Source organism: Electrophorus electricus, chromosome 25 (assembly GCF_041902795.1).
Source record: "Electrophorus electricus isolate QZ-2024a chromosome 25, ASM4190279v1, whole genome shotgun sequence".
NCBI classification, from domain to species: Eukaryota; Metazoa; Chordata; class Actinopteri; order Gymnotiformes; family Gymnotidae; genus Electrophorus; species Electrophorus electricus.
Window position 1 is genome coordinate 11,408,059 of NC_137521.1, and position 17,248 is coordinate 11,425,306.

Below are 17,248 nucleotides of genomic sequence, written 5' to 3' on the forward strand. Positions count from 1 at the left end.
GCAAAAGACCCTAAAATATCAAAATATCACTGCAACGGCAGTGCTTAGAAAAGTGCTCGGTCAAGTGTCTAATTAGCAATAGCATCCTGCTCTCAGGCAGCTGGGAGAGCCCATACCCTCGGAATGATTTATTTAATTGGAGTGGACGCCTAAATGAAACGCAATATACTGCATAGTACAATACAAAAATACAAATAAGCATTTTAAAATAACTGTTAGCATATGGTATACTGCACTGATCAATAAAACTTATCCCCAGTGAAAAGTCCCACTGCAAAATCAATAACGGGTGTTCTGTAGTGTAGTGTGCCCAGCAGGAGGTATCCTAGGTGACTGCAGCAGTGATGGCAGATTACGCCACACGCTGACACCCAGTCTCTCTCTCTCTCTCTCTCTCTCATCCACGCTGACACCCAGTCTCCACCTCTCTCTCTCTCTCTCTCTCATCCACGCTGACACCCAGTCTCCACCTCTCTCTCTCTCTCTCTCTCATCCACGCTGACACCCAGTCTCCACCTCTCTCTCTCTCTCTCTCTCTCTCTCATCCACGCTGACACCCAGTCTCCACCTCTCTCTCTCTCTCTCATCCACGCTGACACCCAGTCTCCACCTCTCTCTCTCTCTCTCATCCACGCTGACACCCAGTCTCCACCTCTCTCTCTCTCTCTCTCTCTCTCTCCCTCTCTCTCTCTCATCCACGCTGACACCCAGTCTCCACCTCTCTCTCTCTCTCTCTCTCTCTCTCTCTCTCATCCACGCTGACACCCAGTCTCCACCTCTCTCTCTCTCTCTCTCTCTCTCTCTCTCTCATCCACGCTGACACCCAGTCTCCACCTCTCTCTCTCTCTCTCTCTCTCTCCCTCTCTCTCTCTCTCTCTCTCATCCACGCTGACACCCAGTCTCCACCTCTCTCTCTCTCTCTCTCTCATCCACGCTGACACCCAGCCCCCCCCCGGACATCGGCCTTATCATCAGTAAATAAAGATTAAATATGACAATATAATACACCTTCAGCAGTGAAGCAAACTCCATTGTCCATCATCCTGCAATACTAATAATGTAACAACTAATTATTGAAAGCTAAAGTGTATTTGATAATACACATCGCCTTGTCATCGCTAACTACGTTACAAAGAACAGATGGTGTGCATTACTGGCTTAAGGCTTATCTCCATACAACATATATGTTCAGCTCCCATCTGTGTAGCTGTACGATATAGCACTCGCACCTCCCAGTATTGATTACAGGCTCCAACAGCTCCTGCACTGGATATATATGCTGAGAAACAGACTGCAGATTAGTGACTGTGTTCCACATGATTCTATGATTGTTGAAGTAACCAGCAGTCTCCGAATCACACAGTTCAAACAAGAAACAAAGACAGATTCCCCGCCAACCTGCACAGAACAGCTCGGCCTTTCTTTTGCTGTGAACTCCACAGAGTATATGCATGTTCATTTACTGCCTTTTGAGCATGGCTCTCGGTCTGTGTGTGTGTGTGTGTGTGTGTGTGTTTAAATGACAGAAGCACTGGGCACATATCTGATAGCAAGTCTGTTGCCCAGCATTATGAATACGCATTGCCAACACACACACACACACACGTAAACACACACACACACAGACTCAGCCACCCACCCGCACGCACGCACGCAAGCACACCCGCACGCACACACACTTTTAGCATGAACCTCTGATATTGACCCATGCCTGTTTTCTCATGCAAACAACAGAACTGGAGCCGATACAATCTACTTTTGAGACAGTGTTATTACGAGAGCATGAATACCAAATGTAGGACATTTATAACTCTTGACAAGTTCCAATATTAGCAGAGCAAAAGTCATTATAGCCACTGAAGAGACGTTTCTCAGACCCTGTGAGAGACCCCAGTGTTAACCATGGGTCTGGGCTTAAGAGCCTTCCTAGCAATCAACAACCCCACGTCCACTCTACCTCCAAATGATGGGTTAGTGGAGAAAACTTGCTTGCTTTTAATTCCTGTTTTACTGTCATTTTAAACTAAGGAGCCATCTGCAGCAGATCGTCTTAACCAGCACAGAGCGTCTGAACCTGCACGTGGAGGTGCTGAGCAGTGCAGGCCGGTCCTTCTCTTGCGACGAACGCTGTGGAGAAACCTCCGACCCCGGCAAACAAAGGCAACACCTGCACCTGGGAAAGTGTCGCGCCTTTCCTCGAGAACAAGAGGCAGAAGTTCACAGTCAGCTGCCAGCAGCGCGTCCGGCCGAGTGCGTACACACTCTCAGACACACATCACGCGGCACGCGGCCGAGCGCCGAGCCTCGTTAGCGGAAGGCGGCTTTACCCTCTCTTCCTCCCCTTGATGTCAATGGGTTGGTTGATGGCACACGGAGAGCCATTGACACAGGCGTTGCGGTAGCGGACCACCCTCTCCAGGGACCGGAGCTCCGAGCTCATGGGCAGACTCATTGCCGGGCGGCGCGAGAGCGCGGGGGGCGGGGGGCGGGGGGAGGGGGTTGGGCGGCGCCGGCGACGACGAGACACGCGTCTGGACGGACGCAAAATCACGGCGCGCGCGCGAGAGACAGTCTCCCTGGGTCCTCGCCTCCAGCTGCGAGTGGAGTGGGAGAAAAAGAGGGAACTGTGCAAGTAGGTGGAGGGAGGGTGTGCGTGCGCGCGCGCGCGTGTGTGGGGAGAGAGTGAGTGAAAGAGAGATAGAGAAAGCGAGCGAGAAAGAGAGAGAGAGAGAACAAGAATGAGAGAATGTACATGGCTATATCTGAAAGCAGTAATAACAATTAGGGGACTTTAATTCCAGGATGCCAGCCAGTTTAAGTGCATGTGTGTGTGTGTGTGTGTGTGCGTGTGCGCGCGTGTGTGTGTGTGTGCGCACGTACAAGCAGCCCTACTCTGATTTCTTAGAATCTACCTTGATTTTATAGCCATTTGTGAGAGACATTCATGTTCTGAGCTTTCTAGCCTAATAAGGGAGCTGAGAGTGATGTACACAGAGAACATCATCTATCCAGCCCGTCCGGCCCAGTGCCACGTCATCTCTTCTTACAGCCAATTTAGCACATAAAACAATTCACTGGCTTTGTTGGGGTCTAATGCGTTCAGTTGTGCGTTCTGAATCATGCCGGATGGCCCAGCACGCAGCTGCACATGAATTCACCTGTCTTACATAACGACATCACAAGTGCCTTTCATGTGGTACGTCTGTTGTACTGGACTCTGTCATTTCCTATCTGAACCTTCATGTTCTCCTGGTCCACACTTACCACTGCAACTCTCTCTCTTGCTCTGTGTGTAAGGAACCAGTTACTGGCCTCCAACTGTTTGGATACAAGGATATATATATATATATATATACACATATATTACTTTTAAAAACATTAAAAATGCTACTTTTTCTCTTAAATTATATTCGATGTAACTGCAAGCATGCTGTCAGAAAGGGCAATAAGGGTGTACAGAAGTCCTTACACTTGACTTTTACTAAAACTGGAAAACCGCTACTTTTATCACAGCTTCTACTTTTGCATTTGAAGTCGATATAGCCCAGTAAACTGATTATATACCACACACACACACACACACACACACACACACACACACACACACACACACACACACACACACAACCTGAAAACGTCAGGTACTGGAATAGCCAGGACAAACACTGCACCTCATATCCACAAGAGGGCAGCAGAGCAACGCCCTGCGACAGGACAAACGTTACATCCCATTACTCCTCGAGACATGAGCATGTGCTTTAAGAGAGATAGCCTTAAAGCTGATATAAACCTTTTTCACATGCACACCAAAATCTATAAAATGAATAAAAGAAGTCTTTGTGCCAGTTATGTGCCTGGCAATAACTAAGCAAACTATAGGTTTGGACTATAAGAAGGCTACAGAAGGCTAAGCATTGAGCGTGCATGAATTTGGAGGGCGGGTTTGGACTCCTTCAGTGGCTAATTGTGACATTAAAATGAATAACTTGAGAAGCTTTAAGCAATGTGATTGTGTGTTTGTTTAGCACGTTAGTATGGGTAGGGTGAACTCAAACACTAGAGCCACTTAAACGCTTATATATAAAATATATATAAAAAGCCGCTTATATATCAAATTATTATTATTATTATTATCAATCATTTTGCATGTTTAACCAAAACTAAAAGTTGACACATAGCAACCCAGAGCACACAGATCACACTGCCCTTCTCTGAACACACACACACACACAGATAATACTGCCCTTCTGTGAACACACACACAATCATACTACGCATCTCTGAACACACACGTTGGTCTGACAGGTAAAATGAGACAATATCCAGAGGTTGAGCCCAGCTGCATTACACATCAATAGGAACTGAGGTTATCTGAGTGTGAATTCAAGCCCACATGCAGCTGTGTTATATAGTCCCTCTGTCACCACTAGAGAGCAATCCATCACCAGCCAGGAGCACTTCTCTTTCTCCATACTGGTGAAATGTTGGTAATGATCAAAACCCAGCAGAGGGGAACCGCATGCAGAGAAAAACGCATTTTATGAGCAAAAACAAAATCATTTGCTGCGTTGCATTCGCACTGCATAAATAGGGTCGAGATTCCTGCACGCAGACCTGGAACATTATTATTTTAAAACACTGTTCAAGACCCGGCAAGAAACCCTACCGTCATCCACACAGACGGTGGCTTGGGCAGCGGTGTGCATGACAGAGCGCGCGGACTCGTTGGCGAGTCCTTGCAGATGAAGCACACCTTGTGAGAGCCAGTGGCAGCCAGCTGAAGGGAAGAGGGAGGCAATCTCTCAGCTCCAGCCTGCCTCTGGGGATGACATCGGACACCTTATCTGCCTCTTCTTGTGTGCCGGAAGCTGGACGCTCTAAAGGAAGCGTTTTGGTGAGGCGGTGTGTAACTGCCCCCCCCCACACACACACACAGACACACACACACACACACACAGGCCACACCCTTACTGTGCATAGATAATAGCTGTACAACCCATCGTTAATAATGCATCATGACTAATTGTGTTATTTTAAGACGCTACAGCCCGGACCCGTGGCAGGTGGGCTCATTTCCATGAACAGCTAGCCTGGCATCATACCACCCCTGTCCTACTTGCACGTCCACTCGCTAATTAATCAGCCACGTCCAACACTGCTTCAAAAAAGACATCTCTGTTACACGATCTCAAGGACACTGTGCAGCACCAAGACACATCCACAGTACCTGTGGCAGCTGCTTGGCTTTGGCAGCCTCCAGGTAAGGGGAGGTGAAGCCATTTGCTCCCCAGCCAGGGGAAGGGGAGCACGGGGCTGAAGTGCTGTACGCAGCCCTGCCTGCGCCCTCCACAGCATGCTGGGATTGCTCAGACAGAAGGGAGGCCTAATTAGGCAACTGAGGCTGTGTTTGTGTGTTCAGCCATGTGTGGCAGATGGACTGATGTTGCAGCCTCTGTGCCCTTCTCTGGGGCACAGACTCCATTCTCTGTGTGTGTGTGTGTGTGTGTGTGTGTGTGTGCGCGCGCGCGCAGGCCTGTGTGGATGTTTCTCCGCCTAATTCTCTGCTGGCTTAAAACAAAGTGCATGCCACATACAGCAATTCCCTGGTCAGTACTGGTTAGGATCCAATTAGTAAAACATTAAAACACCGTTGGTTCAAAAAGAGTACTTTGTGTTCATGTATAGAGAATTTATGGCTGCACTGTATATAAAAATGTACTACAGCCTTATCTGTCACTGAGGGAAAACGCATTTGTTCATAATGGCTGCAGACTAATCTTCATTACTGGCCCACACATGCCTGAGGACCATCTTATGATGTCAGTCTCATGAGCCGCCAAATATCAAATTAAACGTCGACTGAATAAATGACTGTTCGAGAGAATTTCACTGCGAAGGAAGAGATCAAAAGGTCGAGGTCCTGTTCCTGCCATGATGACCTTGAGGAAGATGCTCCAGGGTCATACCTACAGACAGAGTTATGTAGATCTACCTTGCACCTCCGTGAGCTAAAACCATGGGACACGCACGCACAAACGCATGCATAAAGCATCAAAAATGACAATGCTATGATTACTTGAGACAATGTTTCTCATGCAAGCATAATTATCCAGGCACATAATTATTAGATCTACCTGCATTGATATTCATGACATGCGCATTTTAAGCACATCAGGTTCCCCCCCCAGGTTAATAAGACACAGGGGTGGAGGATATTAATAAAGCTGTGATGATCCATTTCTAAAACCCATAAATTACAAGGAGATCTGGACAGGGGGGGGGGGGGGTGTCATCGTGCAAGCCCCTGTGTGCGCAAGATCAAAGACTGGTCGCCTTCTGCATGGCTCGCGTAATTGACCGACCCACTGCTGCATTATAGAACACCGAAATTGGGTGAGAATTTCAATGACTTCAGAGGAGAGGAGTCGAGTCATTTCTTGCCGGCGCTTGGCGGGACACCTTTAAGGAGGCTGGTCTGAGAACGCGCGCAATGATCAAAGGTGAAGGCGAGGGACCTGCTCAGCTGGGCCTTCCTGTCCTGATGCAACAGCGCAGTAACACTCGGTCTGACGGGAGAACGCTGGGAGTCACGGAAGGACGTAGCCAGGGTCACTGTCGTCAGGGCCAAAATAGACATAGACAAGCTTAAGTTTATGAAAATAGACAGACTCATTACACTGTTAGAGAGCACAAGCTGAGCGCAAGTCTCCCTGCCTTAAAGGAACGTCCCAGCCTTCTGAGATAATCTCCGAGGTGTAGCTGTGACGACTGGGAAGGTTCAGTCGCACTCAAACTCTGGGCACCTGCTGAACCCTGTTAATAAATGTTTGCAAGATACGACTATAAAAAGTAAATAAAAAAACAGCAGTAAGTGTCTTGGGATGAGCCAGACGTGAGAGGACGTCTCAACTGTTCTTATGCTGTTTTAAGCAGTATTCAAACACAAGGGCAACACGCTAACAAGCGGTTATGATTACTTCACCGTTCCTTAAAGCCCGATTGTATCCATGCACTATAAGGTGGAGCGGTGTTTACTTTGATCTGAAGGGGAGTATGGTTTTAATAACACAATGTTCAAAAAAGCGTCCTTAGGCTTTTGGTAGGAACAAGTCTCGGCTCAACCGGTCTTTGATTCTTTGTTAGGGAAACGTCAAAGTTATTGTTTGCGGCAACGGTCCATATGCCACAGGCATAGCAAGTAGATATATGGATATGTAGTGTATAAAGACGTGGAGGTTACAAAGTGCTGGTGTATTCCTTTAAGACGCTTGTGCGACGAGGCTCTCTGCCACTTTCAAGAAGCTACACAACATGAGACAGCCTCCCTTTCCACACTATTCCTTTGGTTTGGTTTGGTTTGGCTTCTTTCCTTTGCACCGCCATAAGATTACAGAACCGATCCAGATTGGCTAGCTAGCCTACACACGAGAGACCAGAACACGCAGAGAGAGCTTCACTCGCTGCCGCGGCGACCTGTGCATTAGCCTTTGCTTTACAAAACGGCCCACATTCTGGCCACCAATGCTCAGGAGCAGCAGTGCGTCCTGGGAAGGCTTAAGTCGAGCCTACACTCAACCACGACAAAGAACCTCAGCAGTTTTCGGATTGTTCATATCGATAAGAACAGGGCTCTTCTCTTGAGCCCAAAAGCCCCCAGGCGAAGCTGTTGTTTTTGGACAAGGCAAAAGACAAAATCAGAAAAGCTAGATAAACCGAGGTATAAATATAAGATGAATCAAGATGAATCTTAGATCACAGGATCTATTCAAGTCAAAAACTGCGACATATTTGTGAAGGGCCAGACGCTGTTGACAAATGTTCACACCTGTGCATGCCAAAAGCTGTGGACCGAGAATAAAACAAATAACCATCCAAGTAAACAAAAACACAGTCTGAATGTTCACACGGTGTTCCTCATTTTAAAAAAGGCATGTATCTGGCAAATGGTGGTCAGAAGTATGAAGTCAGACAAATGCTTTCATCTTTAGCAGGACTTATTCCGCGATGTTTTAAAAAAGAAGAATCAGTGTGTTGAGACGGTCAAGCGCGTTTCACCTACTTGACTTCTGAACCTTCAGTGCAAGATGAGGAGAAACGAAAAAGAGCGAGAGTGGTGGCCCGAGAGAGAGAGAGAGAGAGATATTTATGCCTGGGACCAGTTCTCTGATATAAGTCTTAACCATTATTATGAATTATGTTGCATTACGGTGTTTTTTCTTCTGTGCAGTACATAATACAGACACTGAGTACCATGGAATAGGGCACACTGGAGAACAGCCAGGTAGCTATTCGCGGCTATTCTAGCGATAAGGGTAATATTCTTTCTTTTGTTTGTTTGTGTTTTGCAGTAATTGTGGCGGGTCAGGAGTGCTGCACTAGTAGCTACACTGACAGAGCACTGAATTTACTCAGTTGACTCAGTGTCACAATAGGATTAGATGGGTGAGCCCAGTGACGTCATACGCAGCCGTCTAGTGAGGGGTTTGGTGCCAAACCAAACTGCCTGAGAGAAACGTCTCATTATCTTGCTCCGTCTGAGATCCTGACCAAATGCATGGAGCGTGTGTAGCTCCATCTGCGGCAGGCAGACTCGTACGCCAGGTCACCTCTTGACAGATCAGCCCAGGAAGCTGCTCAGACAGCCATGCAGACTGAAATGCAGCCTCGCGGGCTTGATATCACAGAAAAATGTAAAAACAGCGGGGAAAACAACGACAGAGCAAGGCAGAGGCAGCAAGTAGTAAAATTCGGCAGGGAAATCGGTGCTGCGGACCAACCGCCGCAGGTGGGCAGAGCCCTGGTTATTATGGTAATAGCACGAGAGAGGTCACCATGCGCTCCACCTCTGTGAAAGGTCATGTTCAGCAGTGTCAGTGCACGCCAGGAAATCTCTTACTGATTACAGATCATATTAGAGGACAAAGGCGAGCCAATTTGTTCATTTAGGACGCGTTCAGTTCGCTGCCTCCTATGAGATACATTGTGCCTATGTAATTACATATTAACCACCATAGATGAAGCCATTAGTCTTACTCCACTGCATAGTTTATCCAGATCATAGTCCACGATCAACGGCACATTTTGCTGTAGGTCTTTCAAACAGGAAAGGGCTGGTGTAATGTGATCTGATAAGTCGAACACGGCATTGTTTTGGAATAACAGTGACGCAAGCCATGGAGGACTGAAATGAAAACAATGGCATGCAGAGTTAAGATCATAAAACAGGGTTTTAGAGTCCACATCAAACGCCTCATCTCTGCACACTTACTAATAATCATGACAAAAAAATGCTTGTATCCTAAAATTCGTCCAAAGAATAAATCCCAGCAGGCCACTGGAACATGGCAGAAAGTCTGTTTGAGCAGAGATCACAGCCAGCATGTCTGACAGTGGCTGATTGAATAACTGAAATCATACAGAAAACAAATATAATTTTGTCTGGTATGATATATGGGGTATTTGGCCTTCAGAAATGGAAATAAAAACGGATGTGTACAGAGGAAGACAGAACACCTGGACATGAGCTTAGGTCTGTGTTAGGCTTAATCTAATACAGTAATGCGTGTCTCTCTCTAAAAGAGAAATTCAACTGAGTCCACCATTATTTTTTTTGGCCCTGGAATGACAAAATAGGTGCAATTTTAAATGATCTTTTGAAAATAATATAGAACATTATACTTATAATAGAAGTGTAATATAATACTTCTGAAACATTTTTTTCAAGCTGAAGACAATAACCAAACTTCAGGCCTTCCATCTGGGGGAAGGACTGCAGAACAATACGTACAAGTCCTACACGGCCGAGAGAGCCAACAACCATGTAAATGTAAGGAGGTGACATTTAATAGAGTGGAAATACTGGGAACTGTGTGGGTTTCAAGGCTTTCATGGTCAGTGCTGTAGCTCAGATGCACTTTAGTGAACCTGGCTGTGAAACGCTCCTGGATCAAATTGTTTCTCCTCAGATCCCACTAGCGTTGAAGCAGAGGGTGTTTGTTGCTTTGGGAAGTATGTTAAAGTAGAACACAATACAAGTCATACAAGCCAAGGACAAACCACTGTGGAGCGAGAATAAATGTCCTGAAATGAGCATTTAAACACAACACCCGTGTCATGTTTTTTTTTTTTTTGGGGGGGGGGGGGTTGGGCGTGTGTGTGTGTGTGTGTGTGTGTGTGTGTGTGTGTGTGTGTGTGTGTGCACAGTTTCAACTGGTTGTGAGGCAACTTCATTCGGTGGCTGTTACATATCTAGCCTTCCAGAATAATTGTATTTTTTGCATAGTTTTAGTATCGGACCACAACATTTATCTACTTTATTTAGATAAAAGTAATGTGAACTCAAAGTTCTGGTTGTTTCAGGAGTCCACAGATGCTAAGCGAGATGTATTCTAGTAATCCTAGAGCTCTTCTAGGTAAGTTACCCATTAATGTTCACTCATTTATGAGTTTTCACTAATCTCTGACTGCTTGGCTAATTAACAATATTTGAATTTAAAACTACAACTAAAAGGTATCCAGTGAATGCTACCATTACTAGAGGTTAGAATCTCCAACTACTGAGAAGCAGCCTTTTCTTACCTAGCAGCATAAATTGCAAAAAACAGAGAGCTTTCTCCATTTCAAATAAACTTCCTATAGATGATAGCTATTTACATACCTTTATCCTAGGAAATGAAACTGAACAAAATTCCTTTCAGGTTAAATGGAGAGTTTAACCAGTCAGTGCTCATGTGACGGACAACTAAAGCTAGTGTTTCTATTTGCCAAACTGCACCTTCGAGTAATCAGTCCACTGTTCTCAGACTGGCAGACTGGTGCAAAGCCGTTCATCCAACAGGGCACGGGGAGAGGTACAGCCATGATGTCACCAGGGATCGGGGTTGGGTGGGGGGGGTCCTGTCGAGCTGCTACCTCGCCTCTCCTCCCCACCCAGTTCCGCAGAACCTAATCAAAGAGCTGGCTTCTAACACCTTCTAACATCTCCTCCAGCTCGCCGAAGCTGCGTGGTGCCACAGATGAAGAGGGTCCCATGTTCATTTGTTCTCGAACAGGTTGTTCTCATTGGCCAGCGACGGTTGATTTTCCAGGCTGCTCTGAGCCTCATGTCATCACAGCAGTTACACTTTTGTACAGTACACAGCTGGGGACACCGGGGAGAAAACCCCAATGAAGATCAAGTGGTTTTCTGGTTAAACGTCTGGGCTTAATGCACAGGGTACGTGAAAACATGAGAGAAAAGAGAATATGCAGCTTTATCCCAGTAATATCAGAGTGTTGTAGAAATATTATGAAATTGTTATACATTGCAGAAACTGTCCATGAACTCATTTTTTATTTTGGTGATTTTTAAATAAATCACACACACACACACACACACACACACACACATATATATATATACACATACATACATACATACATACATACATACATATACACACACACACACACACACAAAGTCTTTTGTCTAGATGATGTTGCGAAAGTGTAATTATTCAACATCAGCTACTGAAAAGGTTACACATGCCCCTTCACTAAGTCACTGTTGTGGAGCTTTTGCACACGCAAGAAGTCAGAGCTACAATCAAGCAAGGAAAAGCACAACAGTGTGAAGGTTAACACGACACACAGAAAACACGTTTAGCACACTACTAAATACCACATCCCTACGATGAGTGCAAGTTATAATGAGAACAACTAGTGATTCCACTGGTGTCTGCAGATTCAGGTGTGCAAACCGCCGAGAGAGAGAGCGCGAGAGCGAGAGCAGCAGGAGGCAGGGAATACTCATTCCATTACATATCAACACCAACGCATAGCTTTTCCCCCTGTTTAATTATTCACTCACTCCACTCTCCAGAGGAGCGGCATTGCTGGGCCATCTGTTGTTATTTGGAGTACCGGCCCATTTTAAGGCCTGCATGAAGTGCTAGGCAGGCCTGCACGCTGTTGCCATGACATTCCGGACCGGAGGTGCGGAGATGGCCTCCTTGGTCCCTGCCTCGCTCGGCCTTCCAAAAGAAGGAAGCGTGAGCGCTGCACCCACTCCGAGCCCCCGCTATGCCGAAGGACTAAGTGGTGGGTTCGATGAAGCGCCCGTCGGAGGTCTGGTCTCCTGTCTCTGCACAGAGGAAGCAGCAGCCGTCGTGATGGAACAACACCAGCGCCAGTGATTGCTCAGAAATCTGCGACTCCGCAGGACTGCACTTGGGGCATTACATGACATGCTTTGAGCGGACGAAGGGGAAAATGGACTAACCTTCCTGGAGAGATTAGAGGCACTCTCAAAAAGAATAACACAAATTTTATTACGAGCAAGTTTGAGAGGAGTGTCTTTACATCAGTACCCAACAAAGACCAGCCCCAGCATGCTTTTATGTAGATTGGAGGAACATTTTGGCTTACAATAAATTACTTGTGATCTTTCCAGAACATGAAGGAAGCTATACACAAATGCTACTAAAGTATCTGCTCTTTTATGTCTGCAACAGAACAAAAAGCAGCTGAATTTCCAAACACTAGCAAGTCTGGGGATTACAGTAAGACCAGAAATGGCTATCCAGAAACTCAGCAGGTGAATTTTCATAGTAATAATCAGTAGGGTATTGATGGTTATTGACTGGTGTAGTAGCAGTAACAGGTGTCACTATCCTGCCTGAAGTTGTGTGGTCAGAACGCACGGTGTCAGAGGTCACAGCGATGCCTGTCTGAAGCACAAAGGATCAGAGAGCTTCTCTGTAAGGCATGCAATAGCTAATAACTAATGAAACGTTTGTACAATGATCCTTTCGAGAAGCGACGTGGAGAGCAGAGCGTTTTGTGTGGACTGCCTTGTATATCAGACAGATGCTGAAAGGCACTCTGCGACGCAAAGCGTCGGGGGCTCTGAGCCACACTCCACCCTCAGGACAAGCCGGGCAGACGGTGGGACACAGCCCTGCTGCTGTACTGCAAATTTACACTCAATGGAAAACTGCAGAGCAGGTAAAGGGGGTGGACACACACATACACACACACAACCACACACACTTTCTCTTTCCTGCCACAACAAATGCGACTGATGGGTGAAAACTTACATTTTTAAAGGCACTAGCTAACACTACCCCACACACACACACTCACCAAATCCAGGAATGTCTTCTGAAGGGGAAACTGCCCAAGCGTAGCATCCTGTGCTCTCGCACTGAGTGAGGATGGCCAGGCTTCATGAGAAGTCAGGTGTGCGGAGTCAGGTGTGTGGAGTCCTGGGTGTGTGGAGTCAGGTGTGTGGAGTCCTGGGTGTGTGGAGTCCTTGATGTTCCTTGGTGTGTGGAGTCCTGGATGTGTAGAGGTCTGGGTGTCTGGGGGGTGTGGAGTCCCAGTGAAGGTGCTGCCTCTCTGAGACCCTGGGCAAGCCCCACTGAACAATCAGGCCACACCCCAGCTGAAGATATGAACATCCATCTCACTCAGAGTGCCATTGCAGACCAGCCAAACTTCAACTGCGCCGAAAACCCGGTTGAGCTCCTTTGTTAAAAAAGAAAAGTCTGCCTGAGCACCTAACAAACTCCCATCAAATGAAACCTCTCCCCTGCTGAGAAAAGCAACAGTACGAGACATTTCTAACCGCTGACTGGAGGAACATTATGAAATGACGTAAAATGATTGTCCCCATAATGTGTGGTTTCCATGCTGCCGTTATGACAAAGATCCGGGCAAATTCCTCCAGCACATCCCAGTGACGATATCCAGCCATTGTTTTTTCCTGTCGACAGTACCCCCCACCCCATGGTGCAGGCCAGCGCGCACATACACAAGCGTGTCCACCAGAGCCGTGACACAGCATATCCGCCACTCAGTCTCCTCTTCCCCCTGCCTGTTTGGGTGTGTGTGTGTGTGTGTGTGTGTGTGTGTTTGGGTGTGTGTGTGAGAGAGAGAGTGAATGCTCTTACATTCATTGTATGAGTAAACTTTGTGTGTATGCGTGTGTGCGTTCTTGTATAAGGGAAATAAACTGCCAAGCATGCAAGGGCCTGGGCAGAGCTCTCAATGCTTCCTGTGTGGTCATGTGACCATCCTCCTGACGCCTTAATGAGCGCGAGTGCTGTCCCGCTGATGCTGTAGCTTACTCTACGATCAGAGCATTCCTCCCTGCTCCTTACCTCAGCACCTGCACCTGATCTCTGCTGACCTCTGCGTGCGTGCGCGCGACTTTAGAGAAAGTGCGCTTTACCACCAAGCCCCCCTCATTCCTCTTTTTCCAACAGCTCTCACCCCCCACCCCAATTTCCCCCTCCGCCCCACCCCATCCCGCCCTATCCCGCCCCTCTCCCTGTACTTCCCACTTGGGCCCTGCCCACCTGCACGCCACACCTGCCTGTATCCCGGCATCTCTCTACCCCACTCCCCTCACCACCCCAAACGTCAGTGGCAGAAACGTGTTTTGTTCCCTAAACCGTCTCCTCATTCTGTTGCTTCATCCATCTTTTTATTCCCTTGTTCTTTTCGCTCCCTCTCTCCTCAACACTATCCATGCAAGCCGCACATCTAAAACAATATGAGCAATAAATATTAATGCACGATCTTGCTCCTGCAGTGCATTTCACTAAAGGACTTTCTCAACACAGGATGAGTAACTCATCCTGCTGCTATTTCTGCACCGAGAGTGATTGGTTTTGGTGCAAACACGTATCTATGACAGGGAAGGTACAGGGAACACACAGCTGAGATGGAACTGTTCCACTCCCAAGAGATCCGCTACTGCCCCGGCAACAGTGAGCCTCCACAGTGGCTACGATGAAACAGTGACACACATTCAGACAAAAACAAAAAGTCGGCACTCTGTCGGCGAGCGGCGGCTCACGCTGCTGCTGAGGAACGGTGGGCAGCAAATGTAAACGCCAAGAGGAAATCACGAAAATCACATTTTCATTTTGTGCTCCGGCGTTGTGATGGACAGCTCCAATACAAACAATACAGAACTAGTGAGACAGAGTGTATGTGAGTGTGTCCTGTCATAGAGCTGTGATTGCCCGAGTGCCGCAGGGCAAGGAGCAGGATGCACAAATGTCTCGCGATGCAGACAGACAGCTTATTAACACGAAACACAAACGAAAAAGAATCACGCCACTGATATGATAACAAGCCGGGCAAGGCTACAAACAAGGGAGCAGTCACAATCAGCACACACGATCCCCCAGCACATGGCGGCCGTACCACACACTGTGTGGGACAGGGGAGTGTAGTACATATTAGGAGAGAGTGAGAGCATATGAGAGTGAGGTAGAGCACATGATGGTGAGTATTTTTTGAGAGAGTGAATTACTTGTACAGTAGTCTTACGCTGCCAGTAAATCTAGGGACAGCGTGGTGCCTTTCACCAGTTAATATGGCCAAGAACCACCTACTATTACAGGAAGAGGGAACAGACATTTTGACTGACATGAAAACCAATCACGCACATGCCAGATAGTTTGACGTGAGGGACCCAAAATGGTAAATATGAACATGTACAGCAAAAGCACAGCGAAACACATTCAACGCCAATACAGGAGGTAAAGAGGCATCCTATTAGACATCACCAACCTCCAATAACGGAGGTAAAGAGGAGTCCTATGGGACAACACCAACCTCCAATACAGGAGGTAAAGAAGTGTCCTATTGGACAGTCCCACAGATGTATCTTGCTCATTTTACCTCACTATGTGCAACTGTTCGCGAAGGGTGGAACAACAAAATCTCACATCGGACCAGTACGAAACCATGGATGAAAATTTGTGTATGCGAAAGTGTGGATACCCCATCGCAATGCAATTGGCAGAATCCTGACATACTAGCCAGGTTAACGCACTATAGACTCTCTGTTTACTTGTGGGCACTACTGCTCAGCTAAATAAATTGTGGTATAATGTCGAAAAGAAGTTCAGGAGAAACACAGGATTTTGCTCTTACTAGAGTAGAGCTCTCATAATACTCTGCTACAGAAAAGGCACCGCATTAGGCACCCTATGCACCTGGAAGACCTGCATATCTGGCATAAAGGGTCGCTGCAAACTTACTGCTGGGGAACAATATATTTTTATTGCATTATTCAAATCCTCCTCCACAGAAGGGGGTTTCTACACGGCGCGGCACAGCAGACGGAGCACTTTCAAACGGCGATGATCTGTGACGGCAGGCGATCCCTGTCAGCATCTATCACGCGAGCTCCTGCACGGAGCTCTTTCACTACGCTGGTGTAGCACGGGAGCCAAATAAAGCATGTGTTGATGAAAGACACTCGTGTTGGACAGGCTCGGGCGGAGAGCGAGACTGGCAGTGATGACTGGGTAACTTCTGAATGAGCGTCCCACTGGGCTGCCAGCCCCAGTTCCCAGCTCACCCACCCTCCAGTTTTCCCGGCTTCCTGAAATAGCCGCTCCGCACCCATCAGCCTCCAACGATTTGTACCCCCCACCCCCTCCCCCCTCCCTCAGCGTGGGCACAGCAACCATTGCCTATCAGCGGTAGTTTACTGGGTGTTGATTTCATGGAAACAACCATCAAGCTCTGTGGTGACATTTCAGGTTGTGTTGTACTGAAAGCAAACACTAACCATAAAAGCTAACTTTAGTGCGACAACTCTGTGGCGCCCCAGAACTCTAGACGTGTCTAACAGCCTGTGTCTCTGTGGTAACCTCTGCCTGCTTATTTACGGCAGCTGAGAGCGAAAGAGGAGATCCCCCAAGGGCAGCTGTGGGGTTGGGGGTAAAAGCTGAAACACCCACTACCAACACAGCCACTTACAACGGCATCACTGTGTGACGGAGACCGCAACTTAGGAAGGTTAAATGCTTGCTCTGGCTGCTACGGCAGGGAGCTGGCACTTTGGTCTGGTGGTCAGGACCCAAGTTTACCACCTGTTGGTTGGTGCCTTAGTTACACATGGGGTCAGAATTGGGATGGCAGCGAGGCCAATGGAAGCGTACCCTAGGTTGATAAGCCCACCCGCGCGGTGAGGGGATGGTGTAGCCCAGTATGAGGACCCCTGATGAGGGGCATGGGTGTGGGCCCTGATGCATAGGGCAGTTGTGTGTGGAGGGACATTTGAAAGATGTTGTGTGCAGGGGTAGCTCCTGGAGGTGAAGGTATTGAGACAGAGACAGTGGGTTCTTTTGTGTGTGTTGTGTCTACGAAACATCTCAACAATGTACAAATGAATAATGGGAGCAACAATACATCAGTTCAACAATGTGAGCAACAATGCATTAGTTCATCTTTTTTCTGTGGT

General features: G+C 47.3%; 1 protein-coding gene across 9 annotated transcripts in view; it reads right to left on the bottom strand.

Annotated features, from left to right (window-relative positions):
• Positions 1–17,248, bottom strand: part of pde4d (phosphodiesterase 4D, cAMP-specific) — a 106,395-nt gene that overhangs the window by 28,178 nt on the left and 60,969 nt on the right. Inside the window, exon 1 of one of the 9 annotated variants that reach the window (XM_081707844.1) lies at positions 13,123–13,694. The exons of 7 other annotated variants lie outside the window; for them this stretch is intronic. In XM_081707844.1, the coding sequence (XP_081563970.1) occupies positions 13,123–13,208 (86 nt within the window). In that variant the 5' untranslated portion in view covers positions 13,209–13,694. Of the gene's footprint in view, positions 1–4,753; positions 4,778–13,122; positions 13,695–17,248 lie in introns of those variants that run through there. One more of the 9 variants, XM_081707848.1, reaches the window with a different exon arrangement.